The 18821-nt window shown below is 44.4% G+C and overlaps 1 protein-coding gene across 6 annotated transcripts in view; it reads left to right on the top strand.

Annotated features, from left to right (window-relative positions):
• The first annotated feature begins 3322 nt into the window (after positions 1-3322).
• The window catches only part of cdc42bpaa (CDC42 binding protein kinase alpha (DMPK-like) a), a 68553-nt gene continuing 53054 nt past the window's right edge, over positions 3323-18821 (top strand). For 3 of the 6 annotated variants that reach the window (XM_048973980.1, XM_048973981.1, XM_048973978.1), the window contains exon 1: positions 3324-4414. In XM_048973980.1, the coding sequence (XP_048829937.1) occupies positions 4237-4414 (178 nt within the window). In that variant the 5' untranslated portion in view covers positions 3324-4236. Of the gene's footprint in view, positions 4415-18821 lie in introns of all 6 variants that reach the window. The other 3 variants (XM_048973983.1, XM_048973982.1, XM_048973979.1) reach the window with 2 other exon arrangements.

Below are 18821 nucleotides of genomic sequence, written 5' to 3'. Positions count from 1 at the left end.
CAGTCAACACAATAATGTATAACTTTGTAAAACAGGGACTGCCACCTCTGGCTTGGCTTGAATCGGGAGGCCTGGTAATTATTCATTTGGTAAACAAATTTTGAATACTTAATCTTTTCCTGCTACTTCCATCATTATAGGACTCTTTGGTTATTCTTAACAGGTACGCCCCCACGGCAGGCCTGGCCCAGTCTATTACATGCTCTGCTAAGGCAGCTCAGCCCTTTGATATCACTGAATGCCACTCACGTTGACAATACGCAACAGCATCAAATTAGGGGACTGACACTGTGTGTGAGCTTTGCCGGTCTCCTCCCCTTCCCATCCCTATTAAGGTGGTCTCCCTGGGTGAAAGCAAACGGACACAATTTCCCCGGTACATTCCTTTTGTCGCCTCCTTAATCAAAGGCCTAGTAAAGACCTACAATCCACAAAACAGGTGTTAATGAATATTTCAGATTTGCATCACAAAACCGGCCACTCTTAAGGTAGGTCTCATCAGCCTTGATGTCCTTGTGGAAAATTAAAGGATTTGAATTTTAGGGACCTTGGAATGGGGGTCAGAAGAAGGTGTGTTTGCATTCTATATAAAAGCTTTTTTCCCCAATAGCATTAAACTACTTCTAACCATATAAATAACTCATGACCCTGACCAGAGTAAGAAGCTGGACATGTGGTGTTCTGTGATGAGGGCGGCGAGGATTATATGATCTTTTCATTAGAAGCCATGAGGCAGATCCGGAAAATTGTTAAAAGAAATGACATTATGAACTATCTGTGAAGTGTTTTGCAAGTGGCGGAAAAATACAAGCTTTCAACAATGAAACGGCAAAGGGGCGTTAAGCGTGCTTACCAGGGTTATATCGTTCTTATCTCTGCTCTGCCCCAGAGTCTTCATCCCAAAAGAACGCCTCGTGGCGTTCAACTTTATCTAAAATATTTCGAGATTAAAACGGTGATTATCACCTTGTTAGCCCAAGTGTCACAACTGCCACGCTGTCGTTACAGTGAGTTTGAGCAAAGCAGGTTTCCATGCACTGCTGCTGGGGCCTCGAAGAGCAACCTGAAGCAGCAGGACTCTCACGAAAGATGTGCAGATGTTTGCATGTTGAAAAACAGAAGCAGAATAGAAACATAAATCAAGGTTTTACAAGTAGAGACTGGAAGATACAGTAAGCTAAACCTTACTCGAATGATTTTGAGGAACTAAAATCTATTAGGCGTATATAGTGTAGCTGGTGCTTATTATTATGTTTGGATGCGTGGTTGGATGGATACGTTTTGGTTCTTATTTTTAGTCTTGTTATATTGATTTATTCTGTATTTTTACTTTTTATGTATTATCCTGATTCGGTATATCGAGGCCTCTGGATTACTGAAATTTCGCCCAAGGGATCAATAAAGTGTTATCAATTAATCATGCAACCAAAGAATCACCAACTATTTGCATACAGGCAATCTCTGGGTAAAGAACGTCCGACTTAAGGGCAACTTGTACTTAGAAACGAGCTGCGCAAAAGACTATTATATAAAAAATTAGTTAAATATAATGGTTCGTACTAATGAAAGCACGCAGTACACGCGGTGTGACGCTTGCTGCTTGGCTCGGGGTACAATGCTTTATTACAGTTCCGACTTACCTACAAATTCGACTTAAGCACAGACATAGGCAGGATCTCGTTCGTAACCTGGGAAATGCCTGTAATTCCCAAAACGGCCAGCAGGGGAAGACATGGCTTGGCTTTTTTTAGACATTCTTACGTCTATAAAAGTGTCTATTTATAAATTTCATAGTTCAGTGTGACGATCGGTTCTGTTTCTTGCTGCATTTCTACCATCATTTTTAAATGTTAAAAGTATTTCAATTAAATATTTCAAGCAAAATACGGCATTTTCTCTTTACCTTTTCCTCTTTGTCGTATATCTGTTGGTTTTGGATTATTGTTGATTTTAGCATGTACTAGTGTGATTATACCGAATTCGGGTTTAATATGTTAAAAATGCGGTATAATGATAATATACAATAACCATGTACATATTTCTTACAAACCGGGCGCCGTTTTTTACGCATGTGTAGAGTGTTGCTGTTAAAATTGCTTCCTTCCCATAAGATGCAACAATGAAATCCACGTTGAAGGTTTGCTCACTTACTGAAGATCTGTTTGGAGCTACAAGTTCACCACAAGCCATTTAATTATAGTTTGAGAAATGCCTTACTACGAGTGGTCTGCAAAGCACCTTCAAAATACAAACACTACGTTTCTTTAAAAAACACTCTTCACACTTGCGTAATTCGATATCGAGAAACAACAGACTGGAAAAATTTTACAGCCTACACTTAAAATTGAGAAGCTTATCTGCATATTTTGCCGAATTCTGTACTATTGAAGAAACTTCACTGCGAAAAAATCAGGCCAGATGTTTAATGTCCTTCCTGTCGGCGGCTCTTCGCGATTTACTGTAAAAATAGTTTCAGCGTTTTAACACAAGAGGGCGCATGATGCCAAGTAAAGACGCCAAACATTTACTCCAGGTTTTTTTCCATTCAAGTAATTTTAAATAATATAAATAGATTGGCCGTGACCGTTTGAAGTTGACGTATATTCTTTCAGAATAACTTCAAAAACTAGTTTTGGTAACATGGTAATTTGATAACCATTAAAAAGTAAGCAAAGCTTTTGACTGATGAAATCCTTGATTGATGTGAATTTCATCTTATATTTTTATACATAATTCAGCATTGCACTGGCCTGTATTGTTCCCGCCTGTTTGAGCTGTTAGCTGTTACATTAAATTAAAGTAAAATCTCCGTGTCATTAGAAATGACCACCACTTTGTCACTTTCAGAATCTAATTTATCTAGAATCCATACAACATTAGAAGCGCACGAAGCTAAATAAAAGTACTACGAGCAAGACAATTCACTCACTCCGTGCATATCCACACTGGTATCTATAAATTAAATGTCATCCTGATCTTTCAACACTTCAGTATCTGCCCGAAAATTCCAAGGTTTACTAAGCTGTATGTAGCATGTAAATAAAGGTTAAACTATTTACACGGCAGCTTTTGGCGATTGTAACTACAGGGCCACGACGTGACCAAAACAGCAAAAGAATAAACATATCACATTCAAACGTAATATGTTGTCTAATTATTTGTATTGATCTGAAAAGAGAACGAAATAAAACTTATAATAAAATCGAGTCGTCAATTATTATTTATTTTTTCCTTAATAATAACTCCGACCATGTCTGGTATGATGGGTTTCAGGTGAATCCCACATATTCCCATTCAGACGCGGAACCATCCCACCAGTATCCCTGCATTCCCAGCAATGAGCAGCAGCCACTCAGCCGGCCGCCATATTGAACTGGGATTTTTTTTTTTTTTCATTTTTTTGCGCTTGTTGCCACCAGAAGCTTTAAGTGAGACCGGAGGAGGCCGGCGAGGCGGTGGGGAGACGCACCAGGGTCCGGCGGCACCGGCATCGGCATTGCCCTGTCCGGCGCGGAGGCGCTCGGGATAAAAAAAAAAAAAAACAAAAAACTAACAGATCGTTATAATCCGTGCATAAAAAGGACAATATTCCCCTTCTGCGTTGTTAAAGAAAAGCCTGGCGCATGGACAGAAATTAAAAATGGGATTATAAAAAAAGGGGGAAAGGTTTCCTCAGCTGGTCAGAGGAGGGGCTTTCGGGGCTGTAACACTGCGGGTGATGGTTATAGTGGAAGCCCGGATCTGCTTTGCTCGCCAGCCTGCGGTGTCTGTTTGGGGGGGTTTAAGCGATTAGCAGGGAGCAAAACGGTCGGATTGTCATTTGCGATCTTTATCAAGAGGAGATATAAGGAAGGATAAGAGGCCGTGGCCGGGTTGAGTGAAGCGGCCGGCCGGAGCGGGGTCTGTGTGTCCCCAGCCCCGGTCAGTCCGAAGGGGAGCAGGAATTAAGACTCTAATGGGTAAAATGACGGATTGGCAACCTGCCCCCCATCCCGCTTCTGAAGATGTAGTTTGCTGGCAGAGTTGATTCTTTTTTAACGCCTTATGATTAAAACTGGGGGCGTCATGATCCGCGTCGGGTAGCGGGCTTGGCTGCGTCGTTGCCCGGCGTGAAAGCGTCCCGAGCGGTAACCAGATGCACTTTTTCGTGTTTCGACGTTAGACCGGGTGTTTCCCCCCTCGATCGTATTTTTTCTCATTAAAAGAGTGGAGGTGTCCTGCGTAAGTTTGGCAGCCATGTCGGGAGAGGTGCGCCTGAAGAAGCTGGAGCAGCTGCTGCTGGACGGGCCGGCTCAGTGTGCCGGGCAGCGCTGCAGCGTGGAGACGCTCCTCGATGTCCTTCTCTGCCTCTACGATGAATGCAGCAACTCGCCGCTTCGCAGGGAGAAAAACGTGCTCGACTTCCTCCATTGGGGTAAGATTGTTCTTAAAAAGTATAATGCTTGTATTTGGATCCTGGGGCTGCTGCAGTCCCTCCCCCGGGGGGCGAAGCCGTATGCTGTGCAGGGGTAACAGTTGCACCGTAAAATCTGGAGGCTGTATTGCAAACCCCCCCTCCACCTTGTGCAGGAAAATTCGTTGATTTGGACCTTAAGTCACCTCCTTTGGGGTGGGGGGGGGTCTTCTAAATGACCTTCTTTAGAGATCACTGTAGTGATCACGGGGTTTGGCGGTGATCATATATATGGCCGGCAATATTGGTATTTCTGCGGGGGGATGGGTTTTGGGCATGGATGAATTTATTTATTTATTTTATTTTTTTTGGGGGGGGGGGGGTGTTGGTTGATCGTCTTTTTCAGCTGATGTATTCCCCACGGGAAAGGCTGTCAGCGCTCAGGGCTGGCCTGCTACCTCCTCGCCTTCTGTTCATGTCGCATAATATCGTGCACGCGGGCGCCGTGTCCGCAGCCGCCTTGGCACTTGCTTGATTTTTTTTTTACGTCGATTTGTGTTTGCTAATGCAGGTGCTGGCGACGTCCTACCTGCATGCAGGACGGAGTGCGATGCACGTCCTGGAAACGCGGGCTTTAAGCGGCCCCCCTGTCCCAAACTCATACTGCCACTCAGCTGCACTGTATTCGCTGAAAATGTTTCAAGTACAGTGTCTCCTTATGCGCAAATAATGGATTATTATCTATTATTCCATTATCTATTTCTGTATTTCTATGGCATCTATTAATTAAAGCAAGTGTTTAACCTGATATCAGAAATTCTTAGCCACGTTAGTGAGTTTTCTGGTTAATATCCAGCAGTTTGATTAATAGGTTAGTACGTCTGAAGGTTCACAGGCGGCCATGCTTTGTTTTTTTTGTTTTTTTTAGCTCATCTTACAAATGGTTGTGTGCCATCTATCCTAAATCATGTTAGAGCACTGAGACCAACCCAGTACTTCAACAGTGGCTGTACTATAATTCTGCTTCCCTTGGGAGTATAACCGTGTATCCATACATACATACATACATACATACTATAGCGAATTTGTCCCAAGAAGTGTAGAGTGTCAGGTACCGGATGACCTGGTGCACAGACATTTGCACCAACATTAACTTGGATGGTAAAATAAGAACAGGATGGAAATCTCCTTCGGCTGTGTTTTACATAAGGAAGAGAAAATAAATGACAACCTACCACAGAACGGTGGATGTCTAGTTGATTACACGCCTTCCAAGCCAAAGGCAATATGGTTGATTGTGATTCCATGTATAGTTATGTGATTTCCCAGAGATCTGTGCTCCTGTAGCTCAGCTGGTAAAGCATTGCTGTAAAAACGCAAAGGTCGTGGGTTCAAATCCTGAGAAGTGCAAACAAGTGGTAAACTTTCCCTCTACTCTAAGTTATTTTAGGTAAAAGCATCAGAGGACTGTGCTGAATGTAACGTGGATACATTTCTACTATTTTTTTGGATAATTTATTGATTCCCTTGGGGAAACTGTTTTTACGTCTCCCTCAACTTGCTCTTGTTGTAGTATAAGTTGTCCCTGAAGGGCAGCCACCTGTAGCGGTGCTCAGGGAGCTGGGGGTTAAAGGCTTTGCTCAAGGAGCCAAAGACATCCTGGAGCTGGGTTTGAACCGGCAACCTTCTGATTACAGGCACACAGGCTTAGCCCACCGAGCCACAAGCTGCCTTCTTAATGTTAAGGGGTTAAACTGACCAATGTTTTATAATCCCATTATAAATGAGCTTTACATGAACAACAAACTATCGTACGGTTCTTTTTGGCCAGTTTTTGAGTTGCTTTCCTTGTAATAGGAGTGAGGTACCAATTTGTGTGGCACTACTGTGCATTCATTCATCTGCAGTCTTCATCAGTAGACGCTGGTTATCGATGACTTTCCTGCCATGTCGTCTGTGCATGCACAGATGATCCTATTCTTTCGTGATGTAAGCGTTCAATCTTTAGCTTAGAGGCTAAAAGACTAGAGTTACTTATGCAACATTTTTGTTTTAGAACCATGACTGTACTCTGTAGTGTAAGACCTACATCTCTCATACTATTGTAAATAGTGGGCTTCAATCCTGTTTTAGATCTGTGGTTTGTTTTTGAGTTAAAGCAGGGGAATATTTGTCCCCTGAACACAGTTTAGCCAAAAAACTGGTCTCATCTTTGTCTGTTCACATCCTCGAGGTCTTTTCGCTTCTTTTCAGTCTGACTTAATTGAGTCATTTCCATGGTTAATTTGAAATGTAAGCCTGGATGCCCTGCAGTCTTTAAAGGGACATGGAAAGTTCCCTGCTCTGCTTCTCCACTGTAATTGCATCAGTCACTTATATCCTAGAAGTTTCCCAGACAGGTGAGCACTTTATCTGTGGCTTGACTTGAATCTACAGCTTTTAATAAGTACTCTTATTACTGTATTTTGTCACTTACACCTTGCTGTCCTGGGGCAGAATTCCATGCTTGTATTTTTTTATGTTGTATTTTGCTGAAGTCTTACAGAATTGAACTTTGTCATTTCTTTGGTGGTGTCCGAGCTGATGGTTGTATTGAATTCTGCAGGTCTGTCTGCCTGCACTGCACATCACGGGGGGGGGCTGATGTGACTCGATACGCTTTGCATGGGTTGCAAGGTCGAGACAGGGTGGGGTGGGGGTTTGGCACCGTAAGCTGAACTGGCAGGGTGAGGGTGGCCGGTTCCTCAAGGTGCTTTGCAGGGCCCATAAAGGAACTGGAATAGGGGCGGGTGCATTAGACCGCTTGCCGTGCGACATCCATCTCTATGATACCTGCACTACAATAGCGACACCCATTCATCTTTGAATTAGTCACGCCTGTCGTTGGATGCCGTTTGTGGCCTGAGGACTCAGTTGCATTCTGTGTATTTTTCCGCGCTAAAATGAAATGATGCTCTATCTGCCCACGTGTGAGAACAGGTACGCTGGATTGCCTTTTTCAGACCTGTACTCCATCGTGGTCTCCTTTGAGACACACACACACAGGTGAGGGCAAAGCTTGAGGTTCGAGAGCAGGGTCAGCCATCTTTTTGGTGTCCTTAGAGCATTTTTCGGGGGGGGCAAGCAATAACCATCTGAGTCACATCCCCTTTCAACATAGTGCTGATAAAAATGTATGTCAAATTGCTGAATAGCACTTAATTAACTGATTCCTCACTATGATGTGAAGCTGTGAAGTTAGTTAGTTAAAAGGGAAGCGTCAGCCTGTAGCTGCTTTAATGTTGATCGGCTTGGTTGGTATGAATCTGGTCATTGGATGATGGCCTGGGACAGGGTACTGAAACTGGCCAATGACACGGCGCCTCATTGATGTCCTTCAGCCTGTTCAAATCGGATCCGGGGAACTAAGTTCGAGGAATCTTTTTGAGACATCCTCAGTGGATCTTCAGGGTTTACATAGTCTGTCTGTAAAATCACTTGACTTGGGTATTTAGTTTGTTTAGCCAAAAATATTTCTCAAGCAACAGTTGCGCTGTTGGCAGTAAGCAATGCATCCAGTAAGGTAAACATGGTACATTGGAATGAAATCAAGGCAGTAAAATTTAATACAGACAATCCTCTACTTACGAATGAGATACGTTTCGATCGGCCGTTTGTAACTTGAAATGTTCGTAAGTCATTATTCAGCATTATTTTAAAGGCATACGTAAGTACAAAGAACTAGGATGCTGGGAGTACGCTGCTGCGCGCAGGGAGTTGCAGGCAGAAGTCGTACTAGGCGGAATTGGCATGTAGAAAAAAAATTTATGTTGCGGACAGGAAACGGGAGCCCAGTGAACAAAATTTGGACTTACGGTCCTCTTCATTCGTATGTCTGAAACTTCGTAAGTAGAGGAGCGTCTAATTTATATTATGCTCTTTTTTGATTGCAGTTCTAAATAAAAATTTTTTTTTTTTAAACTGTCAAAAGTGTCATTATGACGCATGTCATTAATCAGTGTTTCCCTCTGCCCCAGCAATCTGTTAGTCTGCACTGGAATTCAGTGTCGTGTTGCATTTGTTCTGCTGAAATCTTTGATCGATGCATGTCAGGCTGCAGTGATGCTTGATCACTGACAGAACATCCTGCACAGGTTTGATACATCCTGTTACCTAATAGAATCTCGCATTGTCACAGTTTTAAACTATTGCATCAGCTACTTTAAAATGAGTTTCCGTTTTTCTTTTTAGGTTGAGAGTTTGCTGCCTTTAAAGAGTCAGTATGTCCTTCTGTGCTGTGATATAAAACGCCAGCATTCTGGTTGTTTTTTAAATGGCACGCTGGTAAAACGGCAAAGTAATGTTGATTTATTTTCAGTCTTCAGTTTAAACGTACAATTCTAGCTACTAGATTGTTGAGACATTTACACTAAAGTTACTTCTTTCCCCTGAATCTAATGCTGTTTTTTCCATGTGACTCATGTTGGTTTTATTTGCACATCACTAACAGTTTTGTTAATGAATGTGGAAAAATGCCTTTTATAAGAGATACAAGAATGCAGATTTTATTTTGAAAACGAGTAGAAAAGCCCTGCAGTGTAGAGCAGGCTGTACTTATCACTTAAAATTGGATCATGTGTATTTAACACATTGGGTGAGCATCTGCCAAACATAGTTTTAGTCTATATCAACAGTAAACTGAGACGTCTTGAATATGACACAGCGTTCCTTCTTTCCTGTCATGTCATTGAAACCGGCTACCTTTGTGTTTTAATTGCTAGTTCACTCCCACTTCTACTTTGTTCTTGCATTCAGTAGATTCTGATGTAACAGAAGGTTTCACATTTATAACAAAAGTTTTGGCTGCTTTGCATTGTCTCTTATATTACTAAATTTGATAGTTTCTGTCCATCCATTTATCCTTTGGCCCTATGGTGATGCTCGTGTGGACAGGGAGCCCGTCCTGGGAAGGTTTGCCCCAGGCACATTGTCTGCTGAAGGGCGGCTGGCCCACCACAGTGCATTATGGGAGATGGTTGGAGGAGAGCCACACAAGCATGGAAGGTGAATGATAGGTATGCGCAGAGGGCGGGGGCTGCTTATATTAATGATGATCCAAAAAAAATAACGTATAACGTAACCCTGATAAAACGGTAATCTTGGTAAAATGAACATTTTACCGCGTCTCCTCACCCATAAAATGAATTCTGCACTGAACAGGGCGTAGCTACGTTTTATCAGAAAATGTCCTATCTGGGGCATTTTAATTTGGGCTTCCCTTTGGTGGGTGTTCTTCTGTAGGTGCTCGCTGTTCATTTAACTGCTGGTTTCAGAAATGGCTTCTGGCACGAAGTCGCGTGGTCCAGGATTTGGGGCCATAGACCCGTTTAGCAGATGGGCGAGTCCTGACTTTAGGCCTCTTTGTGCGTATGTGCGAGGGATGTTATATTTGTCTGGGATATTATGTGTCTGTCTGCCCGCTGATGGCCTCCTGCTCTGCAGAGAAGGATGAATCCTGCCCTGAGGGGAAGACCTGAGGGGGGTCAGTGTAGCATTTCGGTCTCTGATGTATCCAAACGTGAACGGTGCCACGATGGGGTTTCTGGGATGCAGGAAGTGACGTTTACCCAGCGTTCGTACATGTGGCACCTACATACTTTCGATACATTGCCATGTGCGCTGGTGTGTTCTCGTGTTAGATGGTGTGACTGGGAGGAAAACCTGGTGTCAGATGAGGGGAGCTGCAATGTCATATTTTGATTTATTGCTCTGATATTTATTTTTTCTGGCTATTTATGTGCTCCTTCCATCATTGTCTGAATTCTGAACATTCCTGCAGTGTTTCTTTATATTGTATGCTAATGTTGGCGTTCCATGTTTGTTTTTTTTTTGTTCTTTCTCCTGTCTCTCTTTGCATTTTATGCATGTATCTAACCCCACCAGGCCTGGACAGGACATCTGGCATACTGGGCATTTTCCGGGTGGACTGATGGGGTAGCAAAATTAATTGGCAAAAGTTATCCTGGGACACCATGCATTCCTATCCCCTTTCAGCAAAATTTGCTCATGTGAGTTTAGTAAAATGTTCTGAGGGCAGAATGAAAAAAGATTGGTTCCAAAAGATAACCAATCAGATTGTAGAGGAGGTGGGTCCAACCAATCAGATGTCTTTGTCCTGTGTCCTCTAGTTGCTTGGCCCACCTCCTCTACAATCTGGTTCTCTCAATGTTTTTTGGTCTGTCCTCAGATTATTTATTTTTTTGTTTACGTAAAAATCCTACAAATGCAAAATTAATGGTGGGGGATCCAGCCCTGAGCACTGTGGTCCTGGGGAACATTATTATTTATGCCGTGTTGCTGTTTACAGTTGGTGTGACAGTGAAGCCCTTCTGTACCGTCTTCAAATTGCCTAGATTTATTATCTGAATCCCCAGTACTGTCCATGAGGCAGTGCAGACATACCGTCCGGTGTGGCGACTGCTCCTGCTGCCGGGTGTCCGGGCGTGACCCCAGCATGACCTCAGCATGACCCCGGGTCATTGTCCCCGGCCGGCCTTGTGGTTATTCCGAGCAGCAGACCTGAGCACGCTCCACGCGGATGAGGTCACGCTTTGCGTCAGGATGCATCTCGTGTTAAGAGCCTCGACGGGGCAGGCTGAGATGACTGATGTGAGCCTGGTGGGGTGTGTGTGTGTGTTTGTGTGTGTGTTTGTGTGTGTGTGTGTGTGTGTGTGTGTGTGTGTGTGTGTGTGTGAGAGAGACGGTCTGCCGCCTGCATGTGACCTCATGGTTCAGGATCACCGGTGCAGGAATTGTGCCGCGTGTCGTAATTATACAGGTGCTCCTTGACTTACAATGGGGTTACGCTCCGATGAATCCATCGTAAGTGGAAAGACGCAAGTCCAATATGGGTATGAGATAATAAATAACTACTGAGATGTTTACTCTTGCGTTCGCTATAAGCTTCAGTGGGAAGTATCCTGCCGCATATTGCAAGCTTGGGGACAGGTCAAAATGTGAGGTCTGACTACTGGGTGTGCATCATCAAAGCCGAAATACCGCAAGTCGGACTGTCGTAAGGCATGGAGCGTCTGTATATGGAGAAAATCCGATTGCCCATTAAAAGACGTAATAAGAAATGCTCTGCAGCATTTGATTTACTAGCCTAGGAAGTGTGTGTTTCGGATTGTGTCTTATTGGCGTGCCGCTCTGTGTATGCCTGTATGTCCTGTAGTTGATTCTTGTTCTTGCTCCCCTGATTCGCATGGAAAGTGCAGGTTTCCATCCTACGTTCCCTCGGCCTTATCCTCTCTGCAAAAGGGGCTGGTGCTGCGCTTTGCATTCTAGCATAATTTGAAAGGTGATGCACGTGGGACGGCTCTGTGTCACGCCAGCGGAGGTTTTGGGGACCGTTAACAGGAGTCTCAATGCAGCCTGGCCAGGGGTGGGCCTTGCCTGGGGGGCGGAGACCCTCCTGTCCGGTTTCCTGACTGCTGGGGTTAGATAACGTGCCTGTAGGGACTGAGAATGTGGTCTGTCTGCTTCTGTTTACCTTTCTGAAGCCCTTGCATTCCAGTCTGCACATCACCTCGTTTTCTCATGCCGGGTTCCCCGTCAGCTCCTGGTGACATTATTGTGCAACTAGACTTTTAAAACTTTCCATTTGTCTCAAACAACCCTGCAGTCTGAAAACACTGAGGACTCCCAAGGCTAACAACTCATTTTCTTATGCACTTTTACAAACTGTCATTGCACTTTCATTACTGATATGCTGCTCGATATTTTTTTTTGTCCGTTTTGTAGTTTTATTGTTGTTTTTATTAGTTTATTTTTATCTTTGTTACGCTAGTTTGATTTTCTTCTTGTGAGGCACAATGCAGGAAGCAGGTGAAAATGCAGCAGTGGTACAGTATAGGGCTGGTCGATTATGGCAAAAGCCATAATCACGATTATTCTGGTCAATATTTAATTCACGATTATTTAACACGATTACTCGTTGATTTGGGAGATCTCGCGCATTCATTGACTTTTTCAGCAGTGGATTTCCTTGAACTCCCTGAATTTTATTCAGCTGAGAAACAAACGAAAGGGGACTGGAAGGTGGGTGCGCTAGATTTGTAACACGAAAAGACAAAACGGGAGCATCCCTGCAAAACCAAATGCGACACAATAATCTTCTGATCTCAGTTTTGTTTTCACATTCTTTGGAAGCAAAAAACTGTAATTGAAATGAAAAGTCGATCAATTGCCCAGCCCTAGTACAGTGTGTGTGTGTGTGTGTGTGTGTGTGTGTGTGTGTGTGTGTGTGTGTGTGTGTGTGTGTGTGTGTGTGTGTGTGTGTGTGTGTGTGTGTGTGTGTGTGTGTGTGTGTGTGTGTGTGTGTGTGTGATAAAGCTTGAAAGGCATATAAAATAGTCATGCTGGACACCCCATGTTCGTCCTGCTGCGGTCGTCTGGCCCTTCACGACCCTATCCTGCATAAGCCGCTATAGATAGATGGATGGATGGATTAAAATCCACACGATTCACTCAAACTCCTGTGTATAATTAAGTGAGGCATTGAGTTGTAAGGCTGCACCTCTCACTGCCGCTGGTGTGTCTCCTGAAGTTCATCCCTAATCCTCCGTAGCAGGGAATTATATTTTTCTCTCTTCTGTATCGTGCAACAGCAGCACTGCGAGAGCATAAGTTAAGGCTCACGGTTTCGTTATCTCTTCCTGTATTTTACAGATTTGCCAAGTGTAGAGGGCTGTAGAGGGCTGACTCGGTCTGCTCGGAACATATGGAAGCTGATTAGCCTTTTCCTACTTTGTCTTGGTAGATTAATCTGGAAATTGTCATTGGATGGGGCCAGGGGACTAATATCAAAATCTTGATCAACAGCGCAGCAGTTTGTGAAGTCATTGGTGTTTATTAAAATTTGGAATGATGGAGAGATCCTGTACGGTTGACTAATGAGTCTTTGTGAGCAGAGGAGCTTGGGACCAATCAGATTGTCTATGTAAATTGGTTTGTACAAATGAGACCAAAAATCCACTTATTTGACAGTTACTGCTTATAATTGGTTTTTTATGGTGTCCCATTTGGCCCAAAATTGTACATGTAGGACGTGGCAAAATCTCACTGTGTGAAAGGAGGGGGGGGGACTTGTGGGACCCCTGGTGTTCGATATGATTGGATCGTATTCCTACTGCGCAGTAGCATGTCTTTTTCGGTAATTAAGGCCCAGATCCTGAGGTCCTTTCTGGCTCCAGGGAAATGTGTGATCATGGGTCCATGAAGGACTGTACACCTCTGAGGAGCTGAGCAGAGACTGCTGATTGCGCCTAACCCCAGAAGAGTAAAGCTCATGGGGACTCCTCAATCAGGTCCTCATTCAGGTCCTCACCCTCATACAGGAGGTTTCTCATGGCGACAGTGTAAGAGTAGCAGTATGGGCAGGGTGCTGTGTGGCTCCGCCGGTTAGGCCTCTGAGTCTGTGATCAGAAGGTTGCCGGTTCATATCCCGTGATCAGAAGGTTGCCGGTTCATATCCCGTTCTTAGAAATGTAGTTACATGGGTCCTAGAGCAAGGTCCTAAAATTGCTGAAGAGTGTTCCATGGGTGCTAGACTAATGACCAGACCCTGCAATGTGATCCCAACTACAAAAAGAAGCATTACTGGTGCAAATAGCGAATAAAGCATAATTTCTGTGAAATAGCATCAAGCTAGCAAGGAAAAAAAAGGAACTAGTGCTTTCATGTATGTGTGTGTATGTATGTATATATCCATGATTAATTTCTAATGAGCATGATGGGATATGTGAAAACGGAACCTTTCCGAAGTACCTGTGCTCTGTACTCGTACTCAAATGGCAAGCATAGTATTTCATGTCTAGTACCTGAATTCTCCTGCTTTCATTCAGTGTTTGGTATCTGCTCCTTTTCTCTTCACTGAGTACCTTTGAGAACCTCTGTATGGTCTGTCAGCTTGGTTCGCTGTTCAACATTTTAGCCTGGAACCTTTCAGAACTGTAGCTTTGGTTCTCATCCTGGCTGTGTGTGTGAGTGTGTGAGAGAGAGTAGTTCACGCATTCTCCACATTTCTGTGAGTTTCCTCTGGTAGCCTGAAGAAACTGGTCCGGTTGTGGTAAGGGCTGTGTATGGATGGGACAGACTGAGCAGATGTGGGGCCTTTTTGGTCTAATAGGGCAGTAAGCGCACTATTGTTGCTGTGTTACAGTACTAAGGATAGCAGGGCCTAGCTGCATGCTCTGGGACTGCAGTAAGAAGCCAGAAAACCCAGAGGAACATGTGCAAGCAGCCAGGGTGGGATTCAAGCCCCCAAACCCCTTCCTAGTTAAGAAAACTTTTTATGTTTCCATAAAGATTTGGCTGCCGACAGTCTCAGTCCTCTGCTCTGGTTCTTCATCGGCAGCCATGTGTGTCTCTTTGGAAACATCACGTCACGTGACTTTGTATGCTGAAGGTTCCTCTTCGTTTGGGTTTCGGTGTGCAGGATCTGGACAAGGGCCGTGTCTGGGTCCCGGGAACGAGCCCTTGTTAGTGTATCTGCAGGTTTATTGCTTTGTTGGGTGTGAGTAGCGTTCCGTGTGGGAGGAACTCTGTATCCGAATCCCTCTCTCCGTCCCCCATCTTTTGGAGACTGCATATTTACAGTTGCGTCTTGGGTCGTTCTCTCCCCACTGCTGCCCCCATCACCTACACCAGGAAGCTGTAGGTCAGACATGGCCGATCATCTGTCTGTGGTACCTCCACGGCATCCCAGCGCAGCCCGTAACTCGGCACTCTGTGTGTGCACGACTTAATGGATGCACTCGCGTCTCTGGGTCATTCCGTGCAAGAGCCTCAGGGCCCAGATGGTGCAGTGTGTCAATACTTGTTTATTACTATCTTAGAATCCAGCAGCTGTAGAATTTTGTTATACAAGGTGAGGGTTCTATTATGAAGAACCTTGAAATGTAGATTGACTTTAAAGCTTTAACTCGTAACCAGAAAAGTTGCCCAGTATGAGATCTAATCAACTGACCTAATCATAAAGGTGTAGGTTTGGTTTCACCATCAGGGCTGATTTGGCCCACACCTAATTCCAACCCCCTTAAGCGCACACACACACACACACACACACACACACACACGGTACCCCCACAATATTGGTACGGACACCCCGCTTGTTTATACTCAAATCTACACCCTAACCCTAATCAGATGGTATCTGGTTTCCTGCTTTGATTTCTGGGTCTTTAAATTTACTTTTTTATAAAACCAGATGGAGTCAGTTTGTGGAATTTTGCCCAGCAAAAGTCCATCATTAATACGAGCTGGCACATGGTGACTGTAAGCCACCGCAGACCTTGCAGTGGTCTGGTTTTATTTAAGTCTCTTTGCCTAAATTTTTGTTCCCTATTCAGGTTTTAATATGAGGGATCCCACATGACATACTGCTGACCCACAGTGGCCAAAGGGCATCGTCTCTGACACGCTGCTCTGCATGTGCCAGGCTAGCTGCTTTCAGTCAAAGACAGTTGCATGTACTCCAAAGGCTGTGGCTCCCTGTGTGGATGCTGTGCATGTGATTGGAAGGTTGTTGGTTCAAATCCCATTGTCGGCAGAGCGATGTCACCATTGGGCACCTGAGGAAGGCCCTTAGCCCTTATTGCGTCCAGGGACACTGGCTGACTCTGCCTTGTCAATTGTACATTGCTTTGGAAAAAAACGTCGGCTGAATACGTGAAATGCTAATGTGCAGGTCGCATACCGTCAGTCGCTATAGGGAAATATCCAGTTGTATAAATGAATATGCGTCACCGAAGCGCTTAAAAATGAATTAGTCAGCATTTCAGTCCTCCAGACCTCTTCCAGTGGAACCGTTTAAGGCTTTTAGTCTATCTTACTAGAATTTCTTCTGCATTAACTTTCTAATAACTAAGTTTAACTGGCAACCTGTTATTTGTATTATGGTTTCTGACATTCCAGTAATACATATGTACTCTTTCCCTTATTATTTTTTTAGAAAATGATAAACCCAGAGAGGATATGGAAGAGGACCTGGCACAAAATAGGTCCTGCCAGTTTATAGCTGACTTCAATCACTGGGAATGTTACATTCTGAACGTTTTAAAGGCTGTTTTTGCCATCCAGCACGGCAAACTGGAGACTCCGTTTGTATCTGCTCAGTATAATATTTAAAAAAAATCGGCAGTGCATTGTTACAATGTGTCTGTTTACAAGCGCTTTAACACTTTCGGCTTCCTGTTTTGCTTTTAAGCTATTATTGCCGTCCAAATGTAGCGTGATGTCACTTGTTATATTGCCACCTGAGTAGTGTAAGTGTGCTATAGGTAGATCATTATGAAATTGCGATAATGGTGAGGATGTCGGAAATGCGATGTTTTAAATTCTGCTTGCTTGTGGAAGGTGTTCTTACAGTGGAGTAACCGCATGCGAAGGCTTTCTTGGGTTATTTGAGAGCGTGTCTGAGTCCCCCGTAGCCGATACGCACCGCAAACACGTCCGCAGAGACCTCGGCCCCCATAACCGCCTCTCCGCCCCTTACAATTTTTCTTTTCTTTGGCTTGTGTCTCACCCTCTCTTTTTGTGGATAATTATCGCAGCTTTAGAATTTCCCCCCATAGGCTGTTGAATAATTGAGGCTGTGAAAGCAGAGCCAGGGCATTTAGACGCACCCGATTCTGCATGCTTTCTGAGAATTATGGTCCATTCTGAGATAGTCGGGTTTCCCCCCAAGGTGGCTGTGGTCTCGCTTTTTTTTGGCTGGCCCACTCGGATCTTCGTGAAACGTTCCACCTCTTCAGAGAGGGTTTAATTTTTGCATGTATTTTATGTGGTAGACCTAGATGACTTTTCCATCCATCCATCCATCCATGTGTCTGTCTGTTTGTGGGGACCTGGGGACTCTCAGAGGAAGCACCGGACACAATGCAGAAATAAATTTAATGTGTTAAAATCCTTGATTGATATTTGTGTGTGTGTGTGTGTGTGTGTGTGTGTGTGTGTGTGTGTGTGTGTGTGTGTAGTTGCCATGTTTTTCCTAATTTCCTTTGGGTATCCTGGTTTACCGCTGTAATCCAAAGATATACAGTTTGGTGAACAGGTCTGGAATGAATGCAGTCTGTGTGTGTTCCCCTGCTCTGTGCTGCCTGGGAGAGGATCCAACCCCCCCCCAGCCTACCTGCAGTCCTATACTGGATAAATGGTTGGGAGGCTGGATGGGTGGACAGGAATATTTGTAAGCGAATTTCACTTCCTGCAAATGTGCTTGAGTCTTTGCCAACCCACACATTTTTAAAATACGGTGCCGTTTCATGAATAGCGTGTCCTGCCGCGTCGAGGTCATCTGCGGCCGGACTGTACGTTTCCCGGTCTTGGGTTGCCTCGATTCAGCATGTAGCCGGTGTTCCAGGTCCACGTCATGCAGGATTTAAGGCCACCTGTTAGCAAAAGTGGTTTGAGCCTGGATTAAATAAATTAGCTTCAATTTGAGTGGAAAAGTGCTCGGCAGGCAGAGAACCATTTATTACATTGAATTTCATATGCATGCAGTTACTCTTCCACCACAACCCTGTGCTGGATTTACAGTGTGCATGTAGAAGAGCTGTGTGTTTATGTATGTATGCATGCATGTATTTTCATTTTACTGATAATTTGGGTTTTTAAATTTAATTAAAACGACTTGTCACTGATTAAAATGGGATTTTTAGCCCGTTGTTCATTTAGCTGCCACTTTCTCTCTCCAGACTGAAGCACTTTTTTCTGATAAAGCGGGATCAGCGAATGTCCCTAAAGCAACCAGCGGTTAAGGGCCTAACAGATTTGAAACAGTAACTTCCTGATCAGTTTTCTGACCTGGGGGCCACACCCCGCCCCTATCAGGCAGCCTTTTCGGGGGACCTCAGTGTCCTGGATATTGGATTAAGTTTTAATCCCAGTTGGAGGTTTGCAGTGGGATTGAGAGGGCGTGACCAATAGACGGCTCCGTATGCCGAGGCGAATCTGACGCCGGTATAAAATGCTGCTCTTCCTGTGGATTTGTTTCTTTTGAAATCCGTAGACCACTAACCCCGGATTTCCCCCTCTTTGTGGACGGCGGCACTTTGCCGTCTGCCTCGCCTTTGTGGTCTATTCCAAGGTCAGGTGGGGAAGGAGCTGTGGGGTTACTTTTATAGTGTGGAGTCTGTCCAGCCTTCAGATGGTCTGGGCCGTAATGCTGTCATGGTACCCCTATGTGTAGAGACTATGGTGTATGCTGGGGGGGGGGCTGGGGGGGGCAGCAGGCTCTCTTAGACGGGTAGGACTTTGATGTAGGTGCTGGTCGCTGTATTAGCTGAGCGATTGCTAGCATTGGCTAAGTGATACTTGGCTTGATTAGCATTAGCGTGAAGTTAGCATTGTGCTTCTGTGAATTTGCTCTAATTGGCTGCTTTTCGTT

The sequence above is a fragment of the Brienomyrus brachyistius genome, chromosome 14 (assembly GCF_023856365.1).
Source record: "Brienomyrus brachyistius isolate T26 chromosome 14, BBRACH_0.4, whole genome shotgun sequence".
NCBI classification, from domain to species: Eukaryota; Metazoa; Chordata; class Actinopteri; order Osteoglossiformes; family Mormyridae; genus Brienomyrus; species Brienomyrus brachyistius.
The sequence above is the reverse complement of the archived record's forward strand: the minus strand, read 5'-3'. Positions and strand labels throughout refer to the sequence as shown.